This window comes from Penicillium rubens (assembly GCF_028828025.1).
Source record: "Penicillium rubens strain IBT 27055 chromosome Unknown utg000001l_segment0_segment0, whole genome shotgun sequence".
In the NCBI taxonomy this organism is placed as follows: Eukaryota; Fungi; Ascomycota; class Eurotiomycetes; order Eurotiales; family Aspergillaceae; genus Penicillium; species Penicillium rubens.
This window is the reverse complement of record NW_026890599.1, coordinates 2,014,980-2,028,208: the sequence shown is the minus strand read 5'-3', so window position 1 is coordinate 2,028,208 and position 13,229 is coordinate 2,014,980. Positions and strand designations below refer to the sequence as shown.

Here is a 13,229-nt window from a genome sequence, read left to right as displayed (position 1 = left end):
GTAACCCACTAAGTTAGGCCTCGGACTTATCTTAACCCGACCATACTCAGCTGTCTACGGTGATCGTAACTGCTCCCCATGTGCACAGACTGTGCTCGGATCCAAGCTAAAGTCAACAATTCGGCTTCCTTTCCCCTCAATACGAATCAGGTGCATCCCTACACAAAGCTGCCACGGATAGCCGCGTATGGCGCTCTAGCATACGTCCTTCCACGTTACATTCTTTGATGAAGGGCTGAATCCGCCATCGTCTAAAGGGACCCGGATGCTCTGACCAAGTCTGGCAGGTATCCCGCATATTATCACGAGTCCATTGGACCGAGTTTAGGGCATCGAAGTGTGCTCTGCACTGAGAATTCAGAATAGCAAGACAAGGGTGTCTGCTTCCTGGCGCCTGCTTATCCCGACATGTGTATGTATGGTGTGTATTAATAAAGCCAATTGATAGGGCACTTTGTCCAAACTGTTTTGGTTATGGCTTGCATTCCTTAGCCCAATGCATGTTAGTCCGAGTTACGTAGTATCAGCCAGGATACCCAGTCCACGCCCTATTCTTCACCACTCACAACGTCAGATTCGGATACCATGGCCTTACTTCATACGGTATAGGACATAGACCCATGAATGGTTGTTAATTTACTTTGATTTCCCTGAGAATGACGTCAACGGCCTGATATGCCCTGTGGATTTGAAATAGGCGATATTCCGAAGAACGGAAGAGACGCTATTTAGGACATGTGTATGTGTATTCAGCAAGCCGGAAGCACGCAAAAATGCTCGAAACGGTCCGATCTCGTTAAACCGTGCTAAATCTTACCATCATCATTGGCTCTGATTTGCGAAGGCTGGGAATCCTCTACTATTCCTCAACCTCCCAGGAAGTCCACTTTCCAAATCCGATGTGTTTCTTATCAAATCAGCGTCATCAACCCGACTATACTCCGTAGTCCGCACAGCGCCAAGGATGTACCGTTGTGAGTGGGGACTTCCTTTTTTATTTCTCATACATATTTATTCTAACCCATACAGAATGACGAGCACGAGGTCTGAGCCTGAACGAAGGCCCCATCTTTTTTTTTTGGGGTAGAAGGGTCGATGATGTCAAACCCCCTTCCTTTGAGGCCACATGCTATATTAATGGCCCCTGGTCCCCACATGCTCCATCTAAAATATGTACGTCACAGAGAGTTCTCTACAGACATATTTAGTCCGATTCAAGTTGTGCGACTCTATCTGGTCTGATTCTGCAGCACAGTGACTTACATATCAAGCACAGAAATAGCTTGACTCTCCTGAGGGATTTGATGTGAAGTGATTATACTACAACATATATCACCGAGGCAGCGATAGCGATCACCATCGTCATAGTACCCGCTGCCCCACACCCTTGATCTTTTACCATGGCCAATACATTAGGAACCGGAAGGGTGCGACTCGACATGGCTACCGCTCGGGCCGATCTATATGGCCCCAATGTCGTCGTCCCGAAGCATTTCATCAATTTCACTTCTGACCATATCTTCAAATCTAATATGACCAAACAAGTCTCTGATACTTCACCAATCAACACGCCTATGAAAAACCCTCCAAAGGTTACTAGCGATGATTTTGCACTAGCATTCGACATCGATGGCGTTCTCATCAAGGGCGGCGAGCCTATCCCTGAAGCCGTTGATGCCATGAAGTATATCAATGGTGAAAACCCCTACGGAGTCAAAGTGTAAGTATTCTGTGTTGTTATTCCATCTTTCCTCTCACCTGGGCACACCGGCCCGGTGAGGGGTAACAATTGCCAGCGAAAAGAAAGGAAGAGGAATTTAGAATCTAACAGAAATATCCTAGCCCTTATATTTTCCTGACCAACGGTGGCGGAAAGACGGAGAAAGAGCGATGCCTCGATCTCAGCAAACAACTCGACCTGGAAGTCGACCCGGGCCAATTCATCTGCGGCCACACGCCCATGCGCGAAATGGCAGAGCGATACCACACCGTCCTGGTGGTTGGTGGCGAAGGCGAGAAATGCCGCGTCGTGGCTGAAGGATACGGGTTCAAGGATGTCATCACACCCGGAGATATCATCAAGACGAGGCACGATACTACGCCGTTCCGAACGTTGACGGATGAGGAGCACGAGAATTCCCGATTGCTCGATCTAGACAAGGTCCGCATCGAAGCAATCTTCGTCTTTGCAGATAGCCGCGACTGGGCCGGTGACCAGCAAATCATTTTGGACTGCCTCATGACCAAAGACGGCTGGTTGAATACACGGTCGGAGATCTTCACCGAAGGCCCGCCTGTCTTCTTCTCGCACACCGATGTGGTTTGGTCAACATCGCACGAACATTCACGTCTTGGAATGGGAGCGCTGCGCGCTTCGCTCGAGGCCGTTTACACGGCTATTACCGGCAAAGATCTGAACACAATCGCCTTCGGCAAGCCGCAGCTCGGAACTTATGCATTTGCCACCCGGCTTCTACAAAAGTGGCGAAAGGACTCGTGCGCCATCGACAAGCCACCATCTACCGTGTACTTCATCGGCGATACTCCGGACTCCGACATCCGTGGTACAAATGAATTCAACGAGACGACGGACAATGATTGGTTCTCAATTTTGGTTAAGACTGGAGTTTACCAGGATGGTGCTGTCCCGCGCTATCCACCCAGGAAGATATGCGATAATGTTTTTGATGCCGTCAAGTTTGCTATCGAGCGCGAGCACCGAAAGTCCTCCAAGGGCGTGACTGTTTCCGAGCTCGACTATGAAACCAGCAATGACGTTCCCAAATAAGTAGATCTCGGTACGATGTGATCTTCTTTCACTCATGAATGCGCTTCCTTCGACAACCAGTTTTGCATCCTCAATCTAGTTCATTCCTACGCTTTTATTTACGACCTGCTCTGATATGATTCCCAGTTCAAGAGCTCTTGGACTTCTGTGTTTTGTCTTTCATGGTACAGGCTTTTTGCACATACAATTCCAATATGGGTTAGATACCCCTACATAGCACTACTGGAACCATTAGATGGATTCTGCAATGATCAATGATAAACAAACGTTTTGAATTAAGTATGTGAAATGATACGTAGTACCGATATCCACGACAAGGAGAGGTTAACTACATATATATATAGTCAGCCAGGCAACTAACGTATTCGGTAAGCGAGTGGCCACTCCACGGCGGAATATTGGCCTTCCGCCCTATGGTTGACATGACCCACTATACGGGAAAGTCCTCGCATACAAAACAGAACTGCTCTCCCAGAACATTATATCCAAAAGCAGCACCTGTAAAAATAATGGTAGGGGCTTTCTGGCTTTAACCCGATATACCATCACTAATGTACCAACCCAGGTCCCCAGAACAGAGGCAGTATACCTCGACGATGCCACACTGCGAACACTGACGACGGAGGTTCTATCCTTTCAGTCAATAACTTCACTCTCCGAAGAAGAAAAAGGTTTAGCCAAAAATGTGCCCGCGGAAGATAATGCAATTACCATGCGCCAGACTATCTTCTACGCACAAGGCGGCGGACAGCCTAGCGACACCGGCGCAATCGGACCGGTAGACCAAGATCCCACATTTGAAGTCTCGGCGGTACGCAAGACGCCCGATGGGCGGTTCCTGCATTTTGGAAAATTCCTAGACGCCACCTCTTCGTTCGTCGTGGGCCAGTCCGTCGTTCAGAAGGTCGATGACTCAAAACGCAACTATCATTCCCGGCTCCATACAGCCGGTCATATCGTTGGACTTGCTATGCAGCTTCTGATGCCGGAGAAGAAAAAGGTCAAGGCCAATCATTTCCCGAGAGAGGCTTCTATGGAGTATGAGGGGTTGTTGTATAATGAGCACAAGCCGGTTATCCAGGAGAAGGTGGATGAGCTGGTGCGGCTGGATCTGCCCATTCTCATTTCATGGCTGCAAGGTGGCGCGCTGGTTGGGGATGGGGAGGGTGCTGAAGAGGGTCGCTCTCATGATGGTCGTACCCGGATTGCGAGTATAGGTGGGCTCGACCACAACCCCTGTGGTGGTACGCATGTTGCGAGGACGAGCTTGGTTGGGTCCGTTGTTATCCGCAAAATCAGTCGGCAAAAGGGAATCAGTCGGGTGTCTTATGATGTCTCTCCGGGGATTGAGGCATAGCTTTGAATCTTCTCGTTATGGTCATATAAAGTAATATTCAAGGATTAAATGGGTGGGGATGTTGAGACTATAAATACATGCGCTACCGCTCGAGGAAGGCTCTAGGTTAATCACAATATCATAACACGAACTCATTGTCTAGCCAATGCTTCATCACAATCTTGCCCTCTCGGAACCCATCCTTCTCGGCCCGGACGATGATAGCTGCATGGCTGTGGTAGTGTTTCTGTATATGGACGGGATATTTCCGAACTCCAACGGCGTTAAGGGAATCGATTATGCCAAATTGTTCGCGAGTCAAGGCAAGCTTAGGAGAATGCGTCGAGGCCTCCGTTGATGAACGTCTAGCCGATGAAGACTGGGCGTCCGCATCGTTTTGCGCAGACTTCGAGAAAGACGATCTAGACTTCTCAGGTGCCGCATCAGATACTTCAGTATCACTGTTCGACAAATAAGCTGGTTCTTGTATAGTATTGACGTTCTCGAAGGCCTGCTCCACAACATGCTGAGCGTCTTGGAGAAAAACCGGTACTCGGTATCTTCCGAATCGCTCGCCGTTTTCGCCAACTTCATGCAGACGAATGCGCTTTGAACTGCGACACGTTTGGATCCCAGCATTTATCAAGAAGATTGTAGAAGCGAGAGGCACGAGAATAATGAGCAAGAGTGACAGAGGTATCCAAAGGGTCACCGATTTTAATTTCTTCCAGAATCGTGCTGTTGCGCTTCCAGGTTTTCTTTCCAGGGGAGGAAGCACATGAAGGTCGGGATCAATAATGACATCTTCATAACCCTTGACATAGTTGATATTCACGTCTTCCAAATCCCGGAATGGGTCCACTTTAGATAGACCAGACGTATAGAATAGAACTGAGCGGTCATTGACGATGTTCGCATAAACACTCCGCTGCCGGAACTTCTTCAGTCCAGTTATGAAGATGCTCTCGGGATCAGCCAAAACACCGAGAAGCGGCCGCCCAGTATCTCGGAAGGAATCGATCAGCCACATTTGGCGGCCAGATGCCGAGATGGTCATCGGCCCTAGGACATTGAAAACCTGATCCTTGTACCCTTTCAGTGGGGCTCTCACTCCAAGGTGTGGCGTGGCAAAGGTCGTGAAGTTAATGGGTTCCAGCTTATCTAGCCAACCTCGTGCATTAAGCAAGCCGATCGCATAGCGCGCGAGCAGACCACCAAGTGAATATCCAATCACACTGATTTTCGTGATCTTTTGTCCCCTCTCGGCTAGCGATTCAAGCGTCTCCTCGACCTCGTGCACTATTCGTTCTCCGCCCAATTCGATTCCGTCGTAGGTATAGTTGCCGCTGTTTGTTTTCGGGCAGAGGATGTAGAGGTTGTCCCCGCCATATCTGTCTCTCAGTGCTGACGCGATATAATCAAGGTGCGAAGGGTTTCCCCAAAGTCTATTGGGAAATTTATCGCATTAGCGGCTCGTCAGTACGTCATTGACAAGGGGAGAGCAGCGTACCCGTGAATGAGAACACAGAGATGGTCGGCTTTTGAGGCATCTGGCATTGTTTCGCTTGACTCCATCTTTGAGAATGAAACTGATTCCAGGGGGAAAAGAAGAAAGGAGCCTAATAATTCACAATCCGGATGTCTGTTCACCCGAAGGCCGCGCATCTGCGTCAGCCTGGAGCTATCGGCGATAAGGGACTGCGGAGGAAGGCGAAGCCCCAAAGTACAACGTAGATGTGTATGCTCATTGTTGCAGGAGATTATTGGGTCCTCAATCACGAGAATCAAGACGCGCTCTTTAGCTTCGAGCAAAACTTCGAATCAAACGGAAGATAAAGCTACGTTACATGAACAAGATGGATGCCATTGGTTTCTGCCTTCGATCTAAGGCATTCAAGTGTTTGTCTTCTTTGCATGCTTGACTTATCACTTCGCTGAACTGATGTCAACCCGATCGATCTCTTAGTCCCTTCAAATCTGTTCTGTGTCTTGAGCTCCGGTTGCTTTATTCGGCGTAACGCGTTTTGGTTCGTTTTTAATGGTCTTCGCCACCATCTAGTGCTGAATGGTGCGATAGCGTTGCCTACAATACTCGTTTCGGTCTATTCGGTGCACAAAACAAACACAAAACGATTGATGGGCAGCGATAGCTATACATATTCCTTACGCCGTTCTTAAAGTTGTGTATTTGATACCCGGATATTACGTCCTAACCCATCATTCATCATGTTCACGCCGCTCGGGCTTTTTGGGGCAATTTCATGCCCGCAGGGCCAGGATTGCACTCTTTTGAAATGCATATTCTCTCATGACAATGAGCCGGCCCCGGCTGAGGCACCGATTTCAAAGATTCCAGCGTCAGCTGACGATGGCCCTCCTTCCAAGCGGGTCAAAGTGGGAAACACACAGTTGCCGGGGCCTACTCTTCCATCTCACAGTTCGAAAGAATCATCGCTCGAAATGGAACGGCGCTCATCGAAGCCAGTCGTCTCAAAGCAAAGTCATAATTCACGAGATACCTCAGGAACTCAAGACATCCCCCAGCCTACCTCAAGCCATGGCCCACCAAAGCCTTTGGGAAACGAGCCTGTGAAGAGTACTAATACCACGTCCGCTGGATCTTCATCACGACTTCCTCCCCGCAAAGCTCCAAAAGAGACTTTGAATCCTCGCATGCTTGCCCATGCACCGGCAACTCATGGCAGTCGGACTGCCATTCTTCAGAAGTTGCACTCCGCCATGACTGCTCTCAATGAAAAGCTACGAAAAGACAAGCATAGCTCGAATAGATGTTTTGTCCTAACCCCCGACGAACTGATCACAATGGCGCTGGACGAGGAAGAGAAATTCGCGAGGGACAGTCCAAGCGTTTACAGCAATGTTATCAAACTTCGAATTGTCAAGGTTACAAAGATGGGCATTGACGAATGGACCAAGGAGGTGATGTCTCATCTGAATGCGAGATATTATAAGATAAATCCCATTCAGAAGCCACAAGCGATTCCGATGCCTATTAACACAGGCCTCACCCCCGCAGAAGAAATCGCAGTTGTATCCCAGCTAGTCACACCTCTCGCTGGCCTCGAACAACATGGATATGTCACAAAGCCGCCCACAAATGCAGATATAGAAATTGCCAAGAGAGGCGTTGACGAGTCCAAGGGTTGGGAAAAGTGTGATAGATGCGGTCAACGGTTCCAGGTATTTCCAGGTCGTCGCGAAGATGGTACCCTGGCCAGCGGTGGCTGCTGTAACTATCATCCAGCACGGCCCGTTTACCCTCAGCGCAAGAAAACAGACCATGTCACCGGTCCCTCCCAGCCATACTTCCCCTGCTGCAGCGAAGCACTGGGAACGTCTACCGGCTGCACCAGAGCCGAGACACATGTGTTCAAGGTCTCGGAGGCCAAGCGACTTGCATCCATCCTCCAATTCCAAACAACCCCATCTCAGCCAGGGAAAGGACCCCTGGAACCGGTCTCTATTGATTGCGAGATGGGCTACACGACATTGGGTCTCGAACTGATTCGTCTCACTGCGGTCAGCTGGCCTAAAGGCTCAACTCTCCTTGATGTGCTGGTCCGACCTATGGGTGAGATATTAGACCTCAACACACGCTTTTCCGGTGTCACGCAACAACACTATGCTTCCACCATCCCATATGGCACTTCAATGCCCAACACACATTCACCGGCGGGAGACGAGACAAAGAAGACCAACCCACCCTTGCAACTTGTTCAGTCACCGGCGGAGGCACGCGAGCTGCTTCTGAAGCTCCTCCAGCCTGAAACACCTCTCATCGGCCATGCAATCGATAACGACCTCAATGCTTGCCGTATCATTCACCCTACGGTCATTGACACCGTCCTCCTGTACCCCCACCCAAAGGGCCTCCCCATTCGTTTAAGTCTCAAGGCCCTTGTTCAAAGGCACCTTGGCCGCGACATTCAGGTCGGAGACAATGGGCATGACTCCAAGGAGGATTCAATTGCTACGGGTGATCTTGTGAGAGTGAAGGTGGGCGAGAAATGGAAAGAGCTGAAGAAGAAGGGACAGAAAATCGAGGGGGGTAGGTTGGTCTGTCCGGATGGCCAAGTATCAACATCCACATCTTCATGGACAACGGTCCAGAAAAGAAAGTCCAACAGATGATTGTAGATATGTATCCATCATTGCCGTCTCGGTGCTTTGTTTTCTAACTCTTTGTATGAGATACCCATGCATGCTCACTTTAACTGAGAACAATCCACATTACTATTACGCGTTACTGAAGGAAGAAATTGAGGGTATAAACTTTTTTAGTTTTATTCGTGGCCTCATAGACCAATCTTATTCCCCCATGGCTCTCGCTCTCAATCCATACAGACGTCCCAAGCGCGACACACAGACTAGAACCGATCGATCAACGGGGCAAAGAAACAAGACATGTCAGGAGCGACACGCTTATTCCTCGTCCTCCTCAGCCTCGTCGTTGACGACGTTGTAGAAGCGGAGCTCGTAGACACCCTTGGAGGTGGAGACGACGCGGAGCCAGTCACGGAGCTGCTGCTTCTTGAGGTACTTCTTGGTGCTGAGTCGCAGAAAATGCAATGGTCAGCAAAACCGCAATCCAAAATATCGGGAGTCATCTCCCAAGAAATAGAAAAACTCACAGGTACTTCAGGTAGCGGCCGGAGAAGGGGATGTGGGCAACAACCTCGATCTTGCCATCGCCGGACTGGGAGATCACGACGTTCTCACCGAGGTTACCGACACGGCCCTCGACCTTGATGCGGTCGTGGAGGAACTTCTCGAAGGCAGAGACATCGAAGATCTTGTCGCTAGCGGGCTGAGAAGCGTTGATAACGAACTTCTGGGTAACCTTCTGGGCCTTGCGACCACGAGCCTATACCACATGGAATCGAATTAGCCTACTGCTCCATAATGTCGAGCCCCGGTGGTAGACTCGCGGATTCGTCTTCGACGACAACGGAGACTCGATAGATATTTCAATATCGAGTTTCACTGTCTTGTCGAAGACGAGGCCGCAGAGACTCCGGTGGGGGGAACAGCAAAGCGATTTGGAATTCAACGTACAGCAGCGGGAGCCATTGTTAATGGATTGGAGGGAGATGGATTTTGGAGAATTGGGAAAGGTCGCAAAGAGGTGAATATCCTGCGCCGGCGAGAGAGTGGTCAAGACAACTTCCCAAATTTCACGGTGGAGCCGATTTGGTTATCAAAAATTCACGGCCAGAGGTGTGTTGCACTAGGCTCAATTAGGGTATAGGGTAGGGCAACTTTGTGAAGTCAGCGGACTCATGAGTCAGCAAATCGCTAAGCCCTTGTTAGCCCTCCCCGAAGCCCTTCAGGGCTGCTAAGCGGGTGGTTTGCCACACCGGCATTAAACCTTATACCCGATTGGCTCGCTTAAATTGCGCTAGTGACTAGGACCCACAGCCCAGGGGTATAAGAATGCCTTGCTGCCCTCAGATCTTCCTCTTCTTTTTTTTTCTTCTCCAGCTCTCTTTGCCTATTGGCTTAGATCAAGTGTAGTATCTGTTCTTTTCAGTTTAATCTCTGAAAGTTTCCGTCCAGGAAACACTTTGATTATTCCTATTTTTGGACCCCGCGACTTGGCCCCTGTGCTTGCGCATGCCTCGTTGCACAGTGTCATTGGGCTTACACTACCCCCGATCGACGCGAACTCCTTTTCATCAACTGTTCGGCTTGTCCGGACGCTTGGAGAAGATGTCTGTTCATCTCATATTTGTAACAGTCCATTCCGTATTGAGACTCCTTGTAGCTTCCCTTTAGTGGCACTAGAATGTCCAAGGTGCAATGTTTCTCCTTGATCCCTGCAGCTAAATAGAGTACTTAGCTGTCATTGGTGTCATCGCGAGTCGCGTCCTACAATGTTCTTTTTGGTCAGATACCGCGATGAGGCTCTTAGGGATACTAAAGTGCTTTCAACATGGCCCACTGGGCATAGCATAGACAAAGCAGTTTAGATAAGGCGTTACCACTACAGATTCCCTTCCAAGGTTGCTGTCATATACGTATGCTGTAGATCGCACCGTACAATGTAATTCTTGGTATCAGGATCCATGAGGCGCTTGGGTGAGGTTATCCACAAGTTAAGCTTGAAATCATCACCGTGATGTTCTAACATGACACACTGAGAACCAGACACATGGGCAAGCAGTTTTGACAACAGCCCGCTACAGATTACAGCAATTTGCCATCGCCGTTCAAAACAGCCAAAGCGGTCACATGACGCCACAGCTTTGATCGCGGGGATCCAATCGATAAGCCGTCACTTTTTTTCCCACTCCGCATACTCCATTCTGTCAACACACAACCAGCTATTGCGATGGGTTCAATCGTCCTTCCTCACTTGCAAACAGCTTGGCATGTGGACCAGGCGATCCTCTCTGAAGAGGAACGCCTAGTGGTGATCCGATTCGGGCGAGACCACGACCCTGACTGTAAGTACCACCTAGATCCATTGCCACGCTCCCGGACTAACCGATTTCCCCAGGTATCCGCCAAGATGAGCTCCTTTACAAAATCGCTGAGCGGGTGAAGAGTAAGTGACCGAGATATTCTCCAGGCAAACCGAACAGCAGCTAACAGGTCTGCCCCCAGATTTTGCTGTCATCTACCTATGCGACCTTGACCAGGTGCCAGACTTCAACCAGATGTACGAGCTCTACGATCGGATGACTATTATGTTCTTCTACCGCAACAAGCATATGATGTGCGATTTTGGCACGGGAAACAACAACAAGTTGAACTGGGTGCTCGAGGACAAGCAAGAATTGATCGACATCATCGAGACGATATACAAGGGCGCCAAGAAGGGCCGTGGTCTGGTGGTCAGCCCCAAAGGTACATTCAATCTTCATTCTGGAATGGAAGCACCATTCGCTAACAGCCGGTCTTTGCAGATTATTCGACCAGATACCGATACTAAGCATTGCCTCCTTCGCTGCGTGATCACTCTGGCGGACAGGGTGTGCATCGCTTCCTTACGATATTTACGACGATCACTAGACTCGATCTGGCAACAATAAAACCTGCAAATATGGTCATGGTTCCGGCGTTCTTCTTTGTTTCTTTTTGTTTCCGCGGAGTCACTTTTGCAGGAGTGAATACAAGTCACATTCAAGTCTCTTTTTCTGAGGTCCAATATATTTCAAAACAGCTTAGAATCGTTACAAGCTTTATCAATTATCCCGCGGGTGATAGTTGTACGCCGCAGTCGTAAATCATAGCCGTAAATCATAGTAAGAGTGCCTCAAATGACCTTCACCTGGAGGAAATTTTCTCTTCAGAAAGTAAAATATATTTCAGGAAGTGCTATGAAAGCTCACCATATAAGTTTCAACTGGAATAAAGAATGGTGGCATATTGCGCAAGCTATCCTCATTTTTTAAGATGGATTTGACGTAACGCGCTTCCAACACCACATCTCGCAGATCTGCCTTCAATCCTCTCAAGTACCTATCTACAACCACAACAAAGCAGCAAAATGATTGACCAACGCATTTTTGAGAATCTCCAGACGAAGATCGATGAGGAGACCACCGTCCGGGATGTAGGTCTTACCAATGCGTCCTGACCTTGGTGAATTCTTCGCGCGCCAAGCCTACACCGGAGCAAGACCCTTGGGCCAGGAAATCCGACAGGTAGCTAACAATTTTGATAGGAGCTACATGAGATTGTCCAAACACTCGCTAGAAGAGGTACTTTCTGCAATTCGTGACTTCGACCCGGACTTCCAGGCGTTCATCCTGTCGGGGACGGCACTCCCGGATTGAAGTTGCAGGTCGAACATGAGGACTGATATTGAATGATACAGGGCGTTCCACACAGGCTATCCTGTCGCGAGCTCATTCTACGCCTGCTGATCAGTGTAAGTTATTATCTATATCAGGTGGTCTGATGAGAGTGCTGGGTACATTTGATCTTTGGACTCGCTGCTCGATCACTACTCTTTTCTCTCCGTTTTCCATGAATCGTCTCCCTGACTTCTACAATAGTGAAGCCCGTGCTTGACGATGTCACCAAGGAAATTCTTGCTCAGAAGGAAGAGGTCACTCGCCTGAAGGCCGTGGCAGACCAACATCCCTTCTACAAGTACAACGGGCTATGGAGTCGTGAGCTGCAAAACCTGGTCTGTTTTCTGAAATTCGGTGGCCAAAAACTTCCGCTGATCCAATCTTTCAGGTCGCCTCTATCGAGCTTTGCGCATGGCTGGGAGGGCTGCAGGAGCACAAGGGACCTAGCTCAACATCTTTCATGACCATTGAGGATGTGGGCAAGTTCCTGGACAGTACGTTTTGCTTATTCTCTGTCTATGACAAGCACCATGGGTGCTATATGCATCAATTGATGTACAATACTAACTCGCCTTTCTTCTGCCAGTTCCTGTCAACCTAAAGGAGCAGGATGCCTTCCACCTGACGATTGAGGAATACCTATTGGCGCTCATTGCCATGGTTGAGGAACTGGTTCGTTTCTCCAGATCTCAGAGATTTTCTGTCTGGCCACAGCTAATTTGTTCTCAGGCTCGCTTGGCTGTCAATTCAGTCACCCTGGGTGATTACACCCGTCCCATGCAGATTGGCAACTTTGTCAAGGAATTGTTCGCTGGGTTCCAGCTCTTAAACTTGAAGAACGATATCCTGCGCAAGCGCAGCGACGGTATCAAGTACAGCGTATGTCGATATCACTGCAACGTCTATTCCACAGTTCTAAAATTTCTAATTTGTGTGGGACTACAGGTCAAGAAGGTTGAGGATGTGGTCTACGATCTGTCCCTACGTAATCTGGTTCCTAAGGGTAGTTCATCTGCTTGAAGTGGGTCACCGGGCACTCGGGCATACTGAGTCGGGCCTCATGTTAAGGGGGGGTAGGATATAGACCCAAGGAACTGATATAGCGACGACTTTTACAAAAATTGTATCGGCGAACTTTGAGACTGGGATATGAATTGCTATTATCACTGTATAATTCCCATCGTAGACCGAAATCGTAAACCGAAAAGAACGAGTATGTCACAAGCAGAAGCACCGGGATATAGATACAAAGAAGACAAATGAAGGTATCACCACAATCATT

General features: G+C 48.9%; 7 protein-coding genes across 7 annotated transcripts; 5 read left to right on the top strand and 2 right to left on the bottom strand.

Moving 5' to 3' along the window:
• Positions 1-1,400: 1,400 nt before the first annotated feature.
• N7525_000811 (phosphatidyl synthase) lies at positions 1,401-2,788 on the top strand (the record flags this gene model as incomplete). The annotated part of the gene is made up of 2 exons (XM_002561969.1): positions 1,401-1,720; positions 1,843-2,788. 2 exons carry the CDS (start codon positions 1,401-1,403, stop codon positions 2,786-2,788), a joined length of 1,266 nt encoding a protein of 421 aa, XP_002562015.1.
• Positions 2,789-3,297: 509 nt separating this feature from the next.
• Positions 3,298-4,145, top strand: N7525_000810 (uncharacterized protein; the record flags this gene model as incomplete). The annotated part of the gene is made up of 2 exons (XM_002561970.1): positions 3,298-3,300; positions 3,354-4,145. 2 exons carry the CDS (start codon positions 3,298-3,300, stop codon positions 4,143-4,145), a joined length of 795 nt encoding a protein of 264 aa, XP_002562016.1.
• A 118-nt stretch (positions 4,146-4,263) lies between these two features.
• N7525_000809 (lipase ROG1 family protein) lies at positions 4,264-5,699 on the bottom strand (the record flags this gene model as incomplete). The annotated part of the gene is made up of 2 exons (XM_002561971.1): positions 4,264-5,569; positions 5,635-5,699. The coding sequence occupies 2 exons, from the start codon at positions 5,697-5,699 to the stop codon at positions 4,264-4,266; spliced, it is 1,371 nt and encodes a 456-aa protein (XP_002562017.1).
• Positions 5,700-6,350: 651 nt separating this feature from the next.
• Positions 6,351-8,276, top strand: rex3 (putative RNA exonuclease Rex3; the record flags this gene model as incomplete). Its single annotated transcript, XM_002561972.1, has 1 exon — positions 6,351-8,276. The coding sequence occupies one exon, from the start codon at positions 6,351-6,353 to the stop codon at positions 8,274-8,276; it is 1,926 nt and encodes a 641-aa protein (XP_002562018.1).
• Positions 8,277-8,567: 291 nt separating this feature from the next.
• N7525_000807 (60S ribosomal protein eL22) lies at positions 8,568-9,215 on the bottom strand (the record flags this gene model as incomplete). Its single annotated transcript, XM_002561973.1, has 3 exons — positions 8,568-8,694; positions 8,777-9,009; positions 9,201-9,215. 3 exons carry the CDS (start codon positions 9,213-9,215, stop codon positions 8,568-8,570), a joined length of 375 nt encoding a protein of 124 aa, XP_002562019.1.
• Positions 9,216-10,476: 1,261 nt separating this feature from the next.
• On the top strand, positions 10,477-11,079 carry N7525_000806 (DIM1 family thioredoxin-like protein; the record flags this gene model as incomplete). The annotated part of the gene is made up of 4 exons (XM_002561974.1): positions 10,477-10,591; positions 10,645-10,692; positions 10,752-10,994; positions 11,054-11,079. The coding sequence occupies 4 exons, from the start codon at positions 10,477-10,479 to the stop codon at positions 11,077-11,079; spliced, it is 432 nt and encodes a 143-aa protein (XP_002562020.1).
• A 558-nt stretch (positions 11,080-11,637) lies between these two features.
• On the top strand, positions 11,638-12,967 carry N7525_000805 (translin; the record flags this gene model as incomplete). The annotated part of the gene is made up of 8 exons (XM_002561975.2): positions 11,638-11,703; positions 11,815-11,851; positions 11,968-12,021; positions 12,149-12,282; positions 12,336-12,441; positions 12,534-12,619; positions 12,677-12,826; positions 12,893-12,967. The coding sequence occupies 8 exons, from the start codon at positions 11,638-11,640 to the stop codon at positions 12,965-12,967; spliced, it is 708 nt and encodes a 235-aa protein (XP_002562021.2).
• Between the last annotated feature and the right edge of the window lie 262 nt (positions 12,968-13,229).